Source organism: Protopterus annectens, chromosome 1.part0 (genome assembly GCF_019279795.1).
Source record: "Protopterus annectens isolate FY-2018-M chromosome 1.part0, PAN1.0, whole genome shotgun sequence".
In the NCBI taxonomy this organism is placed as follows: Eukaryota; Metazoa; Chordata; order Ceratodontiformes; family Protopteridae; genus Protopterus; species Protopterus annectens.
In genome coordinates this window covers 1485689903-1485705932 of record NC_056725.1, presented here as the reverse complement: position 1 = coordinate 1485705932, position 16030 = coordinate 1485689903, and the positions used below count along the sequence as shown (strand labels likewise).

The window sequence follows — 16030 nt, the reverse complement described above, 5'->3', positions numbered from 1 at the left end:
GTTTATGTTGCATTTGTAATAGCCTAGTATGAACCTATGAACCTATCTGCCCAAGGGCATTTATAAGCCTAGCCCATAGTTATGTGGCTTTCGCCACCCCTTTAGTTTGAATAAAAACTATGCCTATCATTTTTCTGTGCCTCTGTCAAGCAGTGACACTGAAGTAATCCCTGGGGTATATCTGCGATCTCCCATCCATTGGTCAAGATTCCTCTTGAACAAGGCCAGCGAGGTGCTCTGCCTCACATGTACCGGGATTTTGTTCCACAGCATAGGGAGTCTCTGGGTGATGAATCTGTCCCTCTAGCACGTTCTATTTATAACTGTGTCAAGGTTTAAGTCTCCCGCCCTTGTGGTTCTGAGGGATCTAGATTTTTTGAGGTGAAGCATATTCATCAAATCTGGGTTTGACATGGCCTTATATGTCAGGCACAGGTCACCTCTGAGCAAGCGGTATGAGACTGAATAAAGCTGGAGTTCTTTCAGTCGGGCAGCATAAGACATATTTTGAGACCCTTTATCCTTTTGGTGAGGAACTTTTGGGGCCTTTCAAGCTGCATCAGGTGTCTGGTCAGATACATTCCGAACGGGGCATTGTACTCAATCATAGGTCTAATGAGTGATGAGTACAGGGGGACGATGACCTCCCTTGATCTAGATGTGAATCCCTTCATGATCAGGTGGGCGATATAGAAGGTTTTCCTAACTACTTTAGCAACATGAGTGTCAAACGAAAGACTACTGTCAACTTGGGTCCCCAGATCCCTGATGACTTTTTCTGTGCTCAGTGGATTGTCACCTATATGGTAGCTAGGGGTAACCTTGTTTTTCCCGAAGGGTATGACTATGCATTTTTTGGCGTTTACATATTTATAAAATTATTACTAAAACAACCCTCACAAACAGATGATATTAATATGTAGAATGGCATATACCCCCACACTGCTGAAACTGTAAAAGTGCCTCCCGTCATATTTGAAAGGTGATAGCTGCTGTACTGCGTCGCCTGTGAAAGGCGCTGCTGAACGTCTACTTTAAATATACTGTTAAAAAAAACTGCACTAAACAGTGACAGTATAGTAAGACTTTTTTCTGTGGCGACATTTACATGCGAGTAACTGAAATAAAAAAATCCTCCACAGTTTGTTGCATACACACAATATAAATTATATGTATATAAAGTGGATGCGATAATTCGCAAGTACCGTATTTGCATTATCCTACTTTGCTCATTAGCATTTCTTCTGAACTCCTTCATACTGTGAGTAATACTGTAACATGAATCGTGACTAAACAGGGTCAAGTCTGAGCAGTCCACCTACCTTATGCTTGCTACCCATATCCGCTCTGATTTAACAAGAACTGTCCAGGACAGGCTTGCATACAGATGCACTACAGCCACAAAAAAGTTAAACTTTTTGTTACGTAAAGGGGAGCAGTTACTGCAACAGCATAACAAACTTTGGTACATAAGTATTTTCGCATCCACTTTATATACATATAATTTACATTGCATGTATGCAACAAACTGTGGATGTCTTTTTTTTTTTTTTTTTTTTTTTTTTTTTTTATTTCAGTTACTCACATGTAAATGCCGCCACAGAAAAAGGTCTTACTACACTTTCGCTGTGTATATGCCTTCATACGTGGTTGTGATAATACGCAAGTACCTGTATTTTTTCTATGGCCACCATGTATAAAATCAGAATCGCTGAACAGCAGTTTGTTTTTGCCAGTGCTTCCTTTATATGTCACCTTTTTCTTTTTGTATTAGTACACTTCCCCTTTCTGTTAGAATTGCATGGTTGCTTGATTTCAAAGATAGTTATAATTAATTTTAATCTGGTTGAGTTCCAGTCGGTTAACTAACTTTAACTGAACAGTTTTCAACCAGTAGATTATCAACTTGATGATGAAATACTAAGGAGCAGTTACCCGTGTATTTTATTGTATTACTGCAAGGTTGGAATTGTCTTATACTGTATTGTTATTGAGTGTTTTGATCATCAGGTTTTTCATGTATTCATATATATATATATATATATATATATATATATATATATATATATATATATATAAAATATACAAAATGTTTGAAATGTTTGTGTCTTACAGTAAAAATTGTAGGATAGATCTGGAGATGGTCAGTTTTTGCCTGCTTAATGCTGAAAGATTGAAATTTATATTCCCATTTTTAAATGGCTTATATAAGGTTGTCTGCTTGAATGCAGATGCACCAAAATCGAAATGGAAAAAAAAGGACAGTGTACCTTTCTTTTTTTCCAGGATTACAGGACCCTCACGTGCATAGGATTCAAGCGTAATGAATAATACTGTCCACAGCTTCTTACCTACATGCTATCTTTGTCAGGTCCATTATTTAAAGAAAGTCATGTTGTATTTGAATAGTTAAATTGGCCATTGTGTTTTCATATCTGTTATCTGCTTGGTGACAAGTGAGTATGGACAGTAGAGAGTCAAAGTCAGGGTGTGGGTTAGTATTACTCTACTAATTAAATGCTGTTTCTGTGATTTATTTTTTTTCTATAGATGCAAATCCTCTGGGAATGCGGATGAAAGTGACTCCATTAACAGAATACAGCAACTCATCAGAGGAAAGCAGAATCACTTCTTTGAAATGGAAGCATTTTTGCCCAAGAAAAATGGGTAGGTTTTAAGCGTCTAAGCATACTTTCTAATATTGTGAGCTGTCATCCTGGTGTTTAGGGCAGATGTTCTTCGTGTTTCACTGTTGCAGTCATCACATTTGGGTTATCTGCTTGCAGTAGCCCTCAGTTGGCCTGATTAACAAAGTATTGGGTCCTGCGTCGGTTGCTGTCCCTTCCATGATGTCAGGTCGTCAGGGGTATAAAACATGCAGCTGACACCATTACATCAGTCTTTCTTGCCATGCGGTGGCCAAAGCTGAAGCAGTTTGCAAGTGCTGGTCGGCCGACTCCTGAAATTTTCGTTTTCGAGTTTCAGAAACGAAGTCTTCAACTAAAAGCTAAGTACCCCATTGGGGAAAAACTTTTTCTTGCTCTAAACCGATGTCAGTAAAAGTAAATAATTGCATTACTTGTGGAAAGCAAATACTTCATAAAGATTTTTGTTTGTACGGTATTCCTTCCCTAAGCCCTGACCACGATGTACCTCGCTGTCGGTTTTGTGCCTTATATAAACCACGAAGTATCTGTTGTCGGTATATTTTCGCTTCTAAATATGTTGGTGCTTGGTTCAATTATCCTGATATGTCTTCGGTAAGCCATCCGACTACCGACATTCAGAAAAAACACAAAGATAAAGAGAGAGACAGGCCTCCTAGGTCCAAAGCTGCCGACGACACTTCTTCTAAGCCAGTCGCCAATTCGCCGGTACTCAGTGAGGCACTTTTGCAACCCCTGATACCCACTACTTCATATTCGCAGGCCTCTACTGAGACCTATTCGGAGTCCGGTATGCTGCGAGATTCTTCAACTGTGGAACTTGCGGATGTCTCTACCTTGGATGGGTCCGGAGCCACTGTGCAGGCACCGGCTTCTGAGGGTGTATTCGGGCCTACTGACTTGCGTATTAAACAGACACCATCTTCTTCTTCAAAGCCTAAAGCTCGAACCATGCCTAGAAAACTGACCCCCAGACTGCATGGTCAGGCCTCTATACCCAAAAAACAAATGATAAGAATGGCTGAAGACCTTACTACTTTAATCAGGGGAAGCCAGCCTTCCCCCTCTAAGGACCTAGGACTGAGTTTGCTTATGATACTTCTGACCAGGATTCTGAATTTTCTATTTCCTCTGATGGCCAGGATTTACCCTTATCTACCTATGAGGATTTTGATGCCGAGGACTCTATTCCCTCTGCTTCTCCTCCAGAGGATTTCTCTTTGGTGAAACCTTGCATACTCTCAGGGAGCATTTTCATTTGGAAAGTCAGGATTTCTCTGATTCTAAAAAGAGGCTTAGGGATTTCTTACTACTGCCCCAGCACAGGCCTTTAGCCATACCTCCTGTACTAGACATTGTTGATGATGCCTTTTCGGAATCTAGCTTGGCCCCTGATTCTTTACCTCCTGCTCCCAGAAAACCTGATGGATATTACAGGGTCCCTGACTTTCACAAGTTCCTTTTTAAAAATCCTACTGCACATCCTGAGACCATTTCACAGGGACCCAAGGGTATTAAAGCTACTACTGCCAAAAATCCTACCCCCTCTGATAGAGACTCCAGGGCTCTGTTTAGATGGGGTAAGAAGGTATACACTTCTGCAGCTGTGGTCATTAAGGCCTTAAACTGCCAGTTTCATGTGTTAAAGTATCAACAGCATACTATTGGATTGCTTAAACAGAAAATTATGTTGATTCCTGATTGTGCTGAAAATAAGGATTTACAGGATTTACTGCATTCAGCTGAACAAGTTGGAAAACATACTTTGCAATGTGGTTTTGATTCACTAGAGGCATCTTGCAGGGCTGCTGTAACTGGGTCTGTACTTAGAAGGCATGCTTGCTTTAAGGAGCAATCCTTGCTAGATCATGTTAAAGCGAAATTACTGGATGCTCCCTTAAACTAGGACCGTCTGTTTGGCAACAAGGCAGAAGAAGTTCTTAAAAAGATGGAGGAAAAAGCTTAAATCTATGCAGACTGTTAAATATTTTTTACAAGTACAGTCTCCAAGGTTTAGTAGGCATTGGCCTTCCAAGACTTGGTCTTTTTCTGCCTCTTCCAGACCTTCTCAGTCCAAACCCAGATCCAACAGAGCCAAGGCTTCAGTCCCAAGGTATGCACAGGACTAAGCAGTGGGGGGCCTCCACTTCCAAATCTGGGAGTAATAAAACTCCCCCCTATGGTAAACTGTCTCAATGACTTATTTTTAAAACTTCCAAGCACTTCTCAACTGACTGCCCCTTTGGGGGGAAAGATTGCTCTTCATGCAAAGAACTGGCAACTAATTACCCAGGACAAATGGGTTTTAAATGTAGTGTCCCAGGGATACAGATTTCACTTCCACACGTTATCAACACCAAGTGGAATGCCAAATCTACCCCCAAATCAGTGGGCAGAGGCCAAAAAGCAAGTACTTTCTCTCTTATGCATGGGTGCTATTCAGTTGGTACCAGAAGAGGAAAAGGGACAAGGTTTCTACTCTAGACTTTTCCTGATGCCCAGAAAAGACAGTTCATGGTGTCCTGTCTTGGACCTGTCTACTCCAAACACCTTTTTGATGATTCCAAAATTCAAGATGCTGATTCTTCACCAGTTGCTCCCTATGCTAGGCAAAGACACCTGGTTGGCAACACTAGATTTAAAGGAACTATACCTGCGCATTCCAATCAGGGATCTTGCAGAAGATATCTACGCTTCAAAGCAGGCTACACGCACTGTCAGTTCGCTGCACTGCCCTTTGGCTTATCTACTAGGCCTAGGGTATTCACAAAGTGCCTAGCTCCAGTCATTGCATTTTGCAGGCAAAGATGTATTCAAATATACCCATACCTAGACAATTGTCTAATTCAGGCAGAAAGCCAGGACATACTTTTAAATCATCTGGCCTTTGTACAAAGGGTGCTAACTTGTCTGGGGTACACCATAAATGAACAGAAATCACACCTGGTACCCTGTCAACAAATTTATATTTCTGGGAGCAAACTTGAATACAACTTCCCAAATGGCTTTCCTCACGCCAGAGAAACAAATTAATTTGACAACCTACTTCAAACAAGTGGCCACAAAAACCCTGCTATCTGCAATGCAAATACTACAAGCCTTGGGGTTCATGGCCTCCTGCATTTTTCTAATTCCATATGCAAGTCTGCATATGAGGAAACTACAATGGTATCTAAAAAGCCTATGGTGTCAACATTCTCAGGATCTAGAAGCAATGATTCCCATCATACCTTGCCTACGCCTAGAGTTTCTTTGGTGGGCAGAGGCCTGCCACCAAAACAAGGGATTACCATTCACACTACCCCTTGCCGCCCAAACCCTAATAACAGATGCATCAGACTATGCGTGGGGGGCTCACGTGGCAGGGAAATGCATTCAGGGCAAAGGGAACACAAGTCAAATGCACCTGCATATCAATCAAAAAGAAATGTTAGCTATACAAAATGCTCTGACAGCCTTCAAAGACCACATTCTTCCAGGACAATTAATGGTAAAGATGGACAACACCACTGTTATGTGGTACATAAACATACAGGGGGGTACACATTCTTACCCCTTCTGCAGACTAGCCATAGCATTGTGGAACACAACCCTGAGCTACCAAGTGCATCTACAAGCTCAGTTTCTGCCAGGAAAACTAAATACACTGGCAGACGAACTAAGCAGAAACCTCATGGACCCACACGAGTGGAAACTGGAACCAAGGATATTCAGCATATTGACAAACAAATGGGGGAACGCAGATATAGACCTGCCTCCCCTCAGAACTATAAGTTGGACAAATTTTGCACAAGGACTCCCCACAAACAAGCTTAGAAAGTGGATGCTCTGTCCTTCAGCTGGAAAAACCTATCAAATTATGCCTTTCCTTCTCTGCCTCTGCTCTCCAAAGTACTACTAAAGATCAAACAAGACAAACCAAGGACAATTTTGATTGCACCAGACTGGCCACGCCAACACTGGTACCCCCTCTTGTGCAGTGTCACTGTTGGCCCCATGGCACCTGCATCAGACTCCTACCATATTGTCGCAGCAGGAGAACCAGTTCTGCACCCTCAGCTTCAAACACTGAACCTAGCAGCCTGGCTAATTACCTAATCTCTCCTTTACCATCCCTCACTAAACCAGTGATGGATATCATTTTAGAGGCAAGGAGGTCTAGTACTAGAAAATCTTATGCTGAAAAATGGAAAAGATTCTGTGACTAGAACCAGTCTCAAGGGATGAGTACAGCAGTGCCCAATTTACCTCAGATTTTACAATACTTAACTGAGATGCTTCACAAGGGCTCGTCTTTCTCCTCCATCACAATTCATGCCTCAGCCATTTCAGCTCATTATAACACAGAACCTCCCCTCTTCTCTCATCCACTGCTCAAGCAGTTCCTCAGAGGGGCCAAAAATTTACGACCACCCAGGAGACTCCTACTCCAGCCTGGGACCTTAACTTTGTATTGGAGAAACTCACTCTTCCTCCTTTCAAGCCAGCTGCTACTGCAGACATAAAATTCCTTTCTTGGAAAACAGCTTTCCTTTTAGCAATCACTTCAGCAAGAAGGGTATCTGAATTACAGGCCCTCATGGCAGTGGAGCCATTCATCATCTTTCATGTGGACAGGGTGTCCCTCGGGACCAATCCCTCCTTCATGCCCAAGGTGGTATCCAGTGTGGCCCTTAATCAGTCCATTCATTTGCCAACCTTCTTTCCTAATCCACAGAACAAAGGGGAATGGATACTGCAGTCCTTAGATGTGCACAGACAACTTAGATTCTACTTGGACAGGACTAAACCTCAAAGGAAATCTGACCAACTGCTGGTGGCATTTGCTGCAGGGGCAGAGGGGAAGGCCATTTCAAAGCAAACCATTTCCAAATGGATAGGCCATTGCATTCATTTCTGCTACAAGCACCATGGAAAACCTGTCTTACAGGGGATCAGACCCCACTCAACCAGGGCTGCATCTACCTCTACAGCCTTTCTCAGAGGTGTCCTTACCAGGGATATCCTAGAAGCTGCTACCTGGAGTTCTGTACATACTTTCGCCAGGCATTACCATCTGCCAATTTTCTGTAAATCCAGAGCTGGCTTTGCCACTGCAGTCTTGCAGGGCCTTATAGCTGGTCCTAATGCTTTCTAAATTCCTCCTCTCATCCTTAGCTTTGGGAATTTACCCAAATGTGATGACTGCAACAGTGAAACACGAAGAGCATGATACAGCTGTGTACACTTCCCATAAATGTAAATGTTAGAGTGTATTCACTGTTGCAGTCCTGGTTACCCTCCCTCTAGCCCCCTTACTTCTTTTTGGCTATACCTCTACTCTCCTTTACTATGCTCAAAAGTTTTTTGATGTATTTGCCTTTTTTTGGAGGTATAACCTTGTATATTTATAGATTTAATTGCTTCCCATTAGAGGGGCACATGACATTTGGGGCAAGAAAAACTGATGCAATGGCGTTGGCTGCATGTTTGATACCCCTGATGACCTGACGTCATGGAAGAAGGGACAGCAACTGACGCAGGACTCAAGACTTTGTTAATCAGGCCGACTGAGGGCTACTGCAAGCAGATAACCCAAATGTGATGACTACAACAGTGAATACACTCAAACATCTACATTTATGGTAAGTGTACATAACTGTGCTTTTTGGAGCTTATTGCTGGAAATGAACCAGGACCTTGCAGTCTGTCTTAATTTCGGAAATTACTTTCTTCAGAAAGGATGCATTGTACCTAACTTGCTAGCTTTATTTTGCAGTTTGCTATGTTTTATGTAGTTTATTCCATTTCAGACAATTTGCAAAGTTTACACTGGGGAAGCTGAGAGGTTTTTAGTTATTTTGCTACTACGTTCATCAAATAGCTGAAATGTGGAGTTTTGCTATCTTCCTTGGAGAAGATGAAAGAGCCCATTTGATGTACAAATTCCTGTCTGGGGAGACGTGTGGCACTAATTGAAGTTGGTTGTCTCCCTGAATCGCTACTTTTCATTTAAAATTAAAACAACTAAATGTTGGAAGCAAAGTTGTTTATTCAACATGGTTTTCTGTCTTCTGTAGTGTGAAGATGTCTTCTACCAGTATTAGAAGAAATACAATGTCTTGTGGCATCCAAGTATTATAATAAGGACATTAGGAGCTGAAGAGGGGAGACTGTGATGTATGACTTGTGATTCAAAAAGTGCTCAGATCGAATAGGTTCATAGGTGTTTACTAAAGACCACAAGGGCCGTTTTAAGCCTAGCCATGCATCCCAAATTTCTGACAAGTTCTGATATCCTTGATAAGTGTAAGCATGGGCCTGGGAGATTAACCATTTACAGGTTACCTGTGTCCATTAGAGACATGGGTGCCAAACCAGGGATGAATTTCCGGTTTTCCATCCAATTGTCCAGTAGGCACTTGAATTGGGTTCGGGAAGAACTCTGCTTCACATGGATGGGAAGCCTGTTCCTTAGACTGGGTAGTCTCTGGGATACATACCTATCTCTCCAGCAGGTTCTATTTATATCACAGGCAAGGTTTAAGTCTTTAGAATGGGTAATTCTGGTTCTGTTCATTTTGTGGATATGCAGGAGGTCCATCAGAGTGGGGTCTGACAATGCCCTGTATGCTAGGCATAGATCTCCCCTCAACAGCCTGTAGGAGACAGAATACATAGATAGGGCTTGAGGCGGTTTGCATAGGACATTTTACTTACTCCCTTTATTCTTTTAATGAGGAACCTCTGTGGACGTTCCACTTGTTGGATATGCCTGGAACAATGACTTCCTTGGGTTTAGATGCCTTACCTTTTTTTATAAGTTGTTCAACATAAAAAGATTTCCTCACCACTGTAGACATGTGATGGTCAAAGGCTAGATTATTTATGTGTGTCCCTAAGTCCCTGACTACTGGGTCAACTCTAAGGGGTGTGTTGTCAATATGATAGTTACCAGGGATGGATGACTTCCCAAGGATACTGTTATGCATTTCTTGGCATTTAGTTTTAGTCCATGGCTCTGACACCATTTGTTTGTCTGTGTCAGCCCCTGCTGGTGAACATTTGTGTCGATGTGAGATTCAATGACATCTCCTAATGTGCAATCATCTGCAAATTTAGTCCGCTAAAGACCACTTGACTTCTGAGAAGTAAATGTTAAAAAATAGGTGGCCCAAGAACTGATCCTTGAGGGATTCCATTTGTGAATGGCATCTTTGTAGAGGTGGTCTCCCAATTCTAACTTCCTGGGTCCTATTTGTGAGCCAGTTGGCTATCCACTGGGTGACGTACAGGTTTGTGCCTAATTTGTTGAGTTTATCAAGTGGGGTATTGTGTCAAATGCCTTGGCCAGGTCAAGGTAGGCAGTGTGAACAATTTGCCCTCATCCATTGCTTTTGTGACCTTCTCAAAGAAGTCCACCAGGTTGAGTAGGCATGATCTGCCCTTGACGAAACCAGACTGGATTGGATCCAGTGTTTGGAGGTTTAATATATCCCTCCATGAGAATTCTTTCCATGGCTTTACATATGAAGTTAGTGAGACTTATGAGTCTGTAGTTTCCAGGGTCTGTAGATGGACCACCTTTGTGCAGAGGGATAACTATTGCTTTTCTCCATTCATGAGACAAAAACCCTGTTTGGAGACCACAGTTAAATAGTAATTCTAAAGGCTCTGATGTGTCAAGTTTCATGCTATTTAGAAGGCATCCTGGGATATTGTCTGGGCCCATTGATGCAGTGTTCTTGGTCTTAGAGAGAGCATTAAGACCTGTTCCCTAGTGATAGTAGGAGGAGTTATATTTGGTATTTCCTGAGGGAAGGTTGAGGGAGAGAGAGGGGTAAAGCTGGAACTGAATTTATGAGCAAGGAGGTTTGCTGTATCTTTTGTCTCAGTTATAGGTGCCTCCATTTGCAATTGTGTATTACCTTTGTGATTGTGCACATGACTAAAGAATGCTCTGTTGTTGTCCTTGGCTTGGGAGGCCAAACTTAACTCAAATTTGGCATTTGTAGACTTCATTTGTCCTCTGAGTTGTTTGTTTAGTTTTGATGAGAGTGTGATTATCCTGCTGGGTGCTGCACCTCCTAATTTTTGCCATGATTTTCTTCATACTGTTATACACCCTATTGATTTTGTGATTCCACCAGGGTAGCTTTTTTTTATTATTTGGTTCTGTACTTCCTGATGGGTACAGCTGCCTCTATGCAGCTATTAACATGTTTGTACAGGGTTTCTGTGAACCTTTCTGTATAGGCAGCAGTGTTCTCGGGGTTTATGGGGGCTTGAAGTGTTGCCAGGTTCTCACTTAATAGCAGGAGGTTAACCTTAGAATAGTTCCTGAATATTCCAGGTTTAGCTGGGGGTACAGGTTTTATTTATATTTCAAAGGAGACCATTTTGTGGTATGACTTTACCAAGGAAGGCATTACACTAGTGGGTGTGCAGCATTTTCCCATATTAGTGAGGACCAGATCCAGTATGGTTGCACCCTTGGTTGGTGTACTGACTATCTGGTCCAGGGAGTTTGCGTTTACAAAATCCAGGAATCTCAGTGCATGTACCTTAGGTGTCATATAAGATTCCCAGTTAATAAAGGGGTAATTAAAGCCACCCATGAATATGGTATTGGGTTGGATGGTTAGTGTTTCTAATAAGTTTAAATACATGGTATGGGTTTCCTGGGTCATGGAGGGGGGACCTATGGCTTACAAGGAAGTGGTATTGGATTTTGCTTATGGTGATTTGAACATGGAACAGCTCAAGTGCATTGTCCTATTTGACCAGCCTTAAAGTATATTTATTTTTGATGTAAATAGAGACACCTTCACCTTTAGTCCTTGCCTGTGAAGTAGTTGGCATAAATGTGTGGAAGGCATTCTAACCTTACAGTGTTGGTGTGCTCTCCGTGTCTTTAATGTCAGTGACTGCACAAACATCAGCTTTCTCTAGGGTAAAGAGAGTTTCTAGGAAGTGGAGATTTTTGTTTAGACTCCTATCATTGAGCAGTAATACCTTTTACATTTTTTTGGTTTTGATTTGCTATAACGGAAGTACTTTCAGTTTGGCATTGTCTAAAAAAGGCACTATGGGGGAAGGCAATGTTTTAGCTAATATTCGAAAGCCTAGATAGGAGAGGTGCAGACCATCCCTGGCAAAGTATTGTGGTCCGTTGACTGACTTCCATGCTGACAAATATTGCACCCCTTAGAATGACACCAGAAACTAAGCCAATTACTAAGGTCCGTCATCTTTTGCTCGTATTGTGACGTCCTCCTTGGAGAAGGTAAAATGCTGCTCAGTGGTAGACTCATACATGCCTGAGACACATATTCTGAGAGGTGCATGATGCCTCTGTTCATATAGTCTAAAGAGGTGCATTTCAGGTAATTTACACCCACATGGACTATGACTGTTTCATAACCCAAATGATTTGCTGTGACATACCTGTAGATGTTACTCTCATCAATGACAAGTATATGCTCTTCTCTTCTTTATCAAGTTCAATTTATAGGTTCATAGTTAAGTACTAAGCTGTCTTCCCTTGTGAGCCATTTTAAGTGTAGTCAATTTTTGTCATGTAAGAATCAAACCATTTTCCTTGTGATTGTGAGGCTAACACCTTAACCATTATATCAACCCCCAACTCTAAAATAATAATTACCTGGACCGAGAACAGAAGCCGCACCCTACCAGTCTTTCAGCACCAAAGACAAGTGTACTACCAGTTAAGCCACTGACACTGTAATACTTATACATTTATATTAGTTTTTGTCTTTCTTTGGGTATAGTATCTAACAAGAATAATTCTTTGTTGGAAATTGTCATTGCTTACCTGGTCTGGGTCTTGTCTGAACTGGTCTTTGGCACAGCCCTCTCCCCATCCAGTTAACTAAATAAATAAAAGTTGAAATTTAAACTGTCCTTTCCTACAATCTTAAGTGTCCTAAGATTGCAAAATGCTGACCTTTGAGAAACCTGATGAAGTGATACATAACATAAAAAGAACAGACCTGAGGCTAGTCTAATTACAGGTGAAACAGTGTGAAAAAGAAAACGGAGACATGTTGATGTTTTTGGAGAAAGAGGATACAATTAGGCAGGAGGTTAGACTTGAGTGACAACAGATTGTTTATAAACAAGATGGCTGGAAAGTTGTACTTGAATGGTGTGGTGGGTGACATTTATGAGTACTTTTAGTAAGATTATCTAGTGGACTGATGGTGTTACATTGAGTAAACTTAAACTGTTTTCCTATGTTGTTAAATATTATGCCTTAAAGGGTGTGATGATGTGAGGTATTGCCAGTTATGCCAGAAGAAGTAAGGCAATGGACGTCTAACATACCATCATAGCTAGCTGGAGTTTTGTAAAGAATTATATGTCATTTGTAGATCAAGCTGATTTGTAAAGCTGCTTGTGTTAAAAAATGTATCGACAGTAGGTCCAGCTGGACAGAAAAGAACTATACCTATAAGTCAGACTGTATTATAACTGTTGAAATGAATATATTGTAATGAAGGATACTGAAAGAGAAGTGGTTAATCTCAGTCCAGCTAACTTTGAAAAATAGTCTGAAATTAAATGGCCTGGTTTAGGCCATAAATATTGTATCTTGCAGTTCTAATTACAGCTAGAGACAAAATGCTGTGAAAACCAGGACTAGGAATCGTACTGTATTGTCCTTGGAAGTGAACTAATTGCTACCCTGGAAGGGTGGAAGTTTTTGAAATAGTTTTATAGCTTCCAGATGCTATAACACATATTAGTAAAGGTGTGTGTGTGTGTGTGTGTGTGTGTGTGTCTATTATAACACACATGTACTAGACTCTGGTTCAGTTTCTAGTAAAGGGGGTAGTTGGTCGTGTGGGAACCAGAGTCAGGTGACCAGATGTGATGTCATTCCATAGACGGCACTGAAGTTTCTTTTAGGTACAAATGAGAGATATGATAGTGACACTCGGTAGTCTGTTTGTGAAACCTGACAAGAAGGAAGACCACTTACCCACTTCTTGCCTTGCTCTAGTAAGTGAACTAGGGAACAGTAATTCTTTAGTTAGTGAAGAAAATGTAGTGAGATTAGTTAAGTATATTTTTTCTGTCTTTGTGAACCTTTCTATTATGTGTTATTTTTAATATTTCCTTTGAATGAAACTCTGGTACTTATTGTAAATAGATATTTAGTATTTTCATTTTTTTATTATTAAATAAATTTACACTTTTTTTTCATTATGGCTGTCCTTTTAGAGAATATTTTAACCTTTGAAAGTACATATATTTATTTGTTGACATTGTGGCCCCTCCTGAAAGCCTTGCTGCATTGGTCAAACACTACCATTTGTATTAGTATTCATTGTACTCCGTATAATTGGGTACCCTTTGTAAGAGCCTTAGAGTAGCTGCCTTTGGTGTTCTTCTGGCAGTATCAACCTTATAGTCTGAGCAGAGGGGGCATAGCTGGTAAATCCTTGGCAGCCTTTCCAAGTGTGTGTGTGTGTGTGTGTGTGTGTGTGTGTGTGTGTGTGTGTGTGTGTGTGTGTGAGTGAGACAATCAAATCTCAGTGTGTATGTCAGCTACTTAGAACAGGGAGACAGAGCACTGATTTCACATAGAGATGGTGGAGGACTTGGCTTAGAACACTCCATTGAGGACTCAACTCTACAGCTGTGTTAGTGGGGAGTCTTATTTGGGAGCCTGGAGAGAAGGAGGGGGAAACCCAGCCCCATGTCTGACTGAGCATGCTCCCTGTGTGCTTTTAAGGAAAATTCTGCATGGTGTAGAGAGCTGCATCTGGAAATACCATGTACATCTATTTTTGTTCCAGGTGAATGTCCCTCACCGGTGTCTGTGGTTAGGATTGAGACTGTTTGATTACTGGCCCAGAGGAGGGGGGTCACAAAGGGTAATAAATTTAGTATGTAAATCTAGCCTCAGTGTTTCAGGCTATTATAATAATTGATGCTTATAAAATACTGTGGTAACTGATTTTGAATTGTGTATATTATCAGTCTTTGCAGGAGTAACAAGTATTTGCTGGTGTGGGTGGATGGGTGTGTTTTTAATATAGCTTTAAGATAGGTAAAGAATAATGCCAAACGTGGTGAAGCTTTAACCATATGAAACTGTATATTCTGAGATGTTCATCGTGCATACAGCTGCAGTCATAACAGATGGGTTCTCCTGCCGTCGGGCGGGTCCTTGGTCGGCCGAATTCCAAAGTCTAGATCCGGCGTCGGTTGTTGTCGCTTCTTCCCTCACGTCAGTGCGACAGGGGTATAAAGGAGCCAGCTGACGCCATTTTCTTCAGTCTTTCTTGCCGCGCGGTGCCCGAAGCAGAAGTAGTTCGCAAGTGCCGGTCGGCCAGCTCCTGAAATTACGAAAATTTGGATACCGAAGTCTTCTTGAAAGCTAAGTACCCCATTGGGGAAACTTTTCTTGCCTCAGACCGATGTCAGACAAAGTTAATAATTGTATTTCATGTGGGAAGCAAATTACTGCATAAGGATTTCCATTCCCTCTGTATACCTTGTTTAGGCCCAGACCACGACGTCTCGGCCTGTCGTTTTTGTGCTACAATTAACAAATGCACTATTAAATGTCGGGCGGAGTTCGCCCAGCATTATTTTGTAAAAGCATTTAACTATATCATGTCGTTGGACACTCCGACTCCAGTTTTGTCTAAAAAACGCAAGGATAAGGACAGACACTCGAGGTCCGCGGCCTCTACCGACACCACGCCAAAGCCGGCTACACATGGTCCGGTTCTCAGTGAGGCGCCTACGCAGCCCCTGACTACCAACGACACTACCTTGGCGGTGTCTCCTGTGCCCGAGGTCGCTGGCTCCTCGGCCCACACCCCGACTACAGATACCGAAGCCACTCTTGGCGTTTAACCTCAAAATGTGGACAGGTCTACCTCCACTCAAGGTGTCTTCAGACCTTCTTTCTCTGTCAAGGCTTTCACTAAGTCTAAAGCAGCCATGCACTCTAAGGGACAGGCTACACAGGGCCCATCTCCAGGCCCCATGCCTAAAAAGTAGATGCTTAAAATGGCTGAGGATTTAATTACTCTTATCAGGGGTTCTCAACCCCCACCGGACAAAAGGCCCAGAGTGGAGGAAGAATCCCCCTCCTCTGATCAGGGCTGCATTATTTCAGAGCACTCTGATGATCAGGAACACTCTTACTCCCCTTTTGAAGACTGATGCGGAGGAGTCCATTCCTTCTGTATCCCCCCCAGAGGATTACTCATTTGGGGAAACTCTACATACTTTAAGGGAACACTTTCACTGGGAAGGCCAAGATTATTCTGATTCCAAGAAAAGGCTTAGGGAATTTCTCTTACTACCTCAGCACAGGCCTCTGGCTATACCTCCTGTCTTGG

At 41.9% G+C, this 16030-nt stretch overlaps 1 protein-coding gene across 2 annotated transcripts in view; it reads left to right on the top strand.

Moving 5' to 3' along the window:
• The window catches only part of TMEM120A (transmembrane protein 120A), a 499311-nt gene that overhangs the window by 175858 nt on the left and 307423 nt on the right, over nt 1–16030 (top strand). For both annotated transcript variants that reach the window (XM_044067697.1, XM_044067688.1), the window contains exon 3: nt 2551–2667. In XM_044067697.1, coding sequence (XP_043923632.1) covers nt 2551–2667 — 117 coding nt within the window. The remainder of the gene's footprint in view (nt 1–2550; nt 2668–16030) is intronic.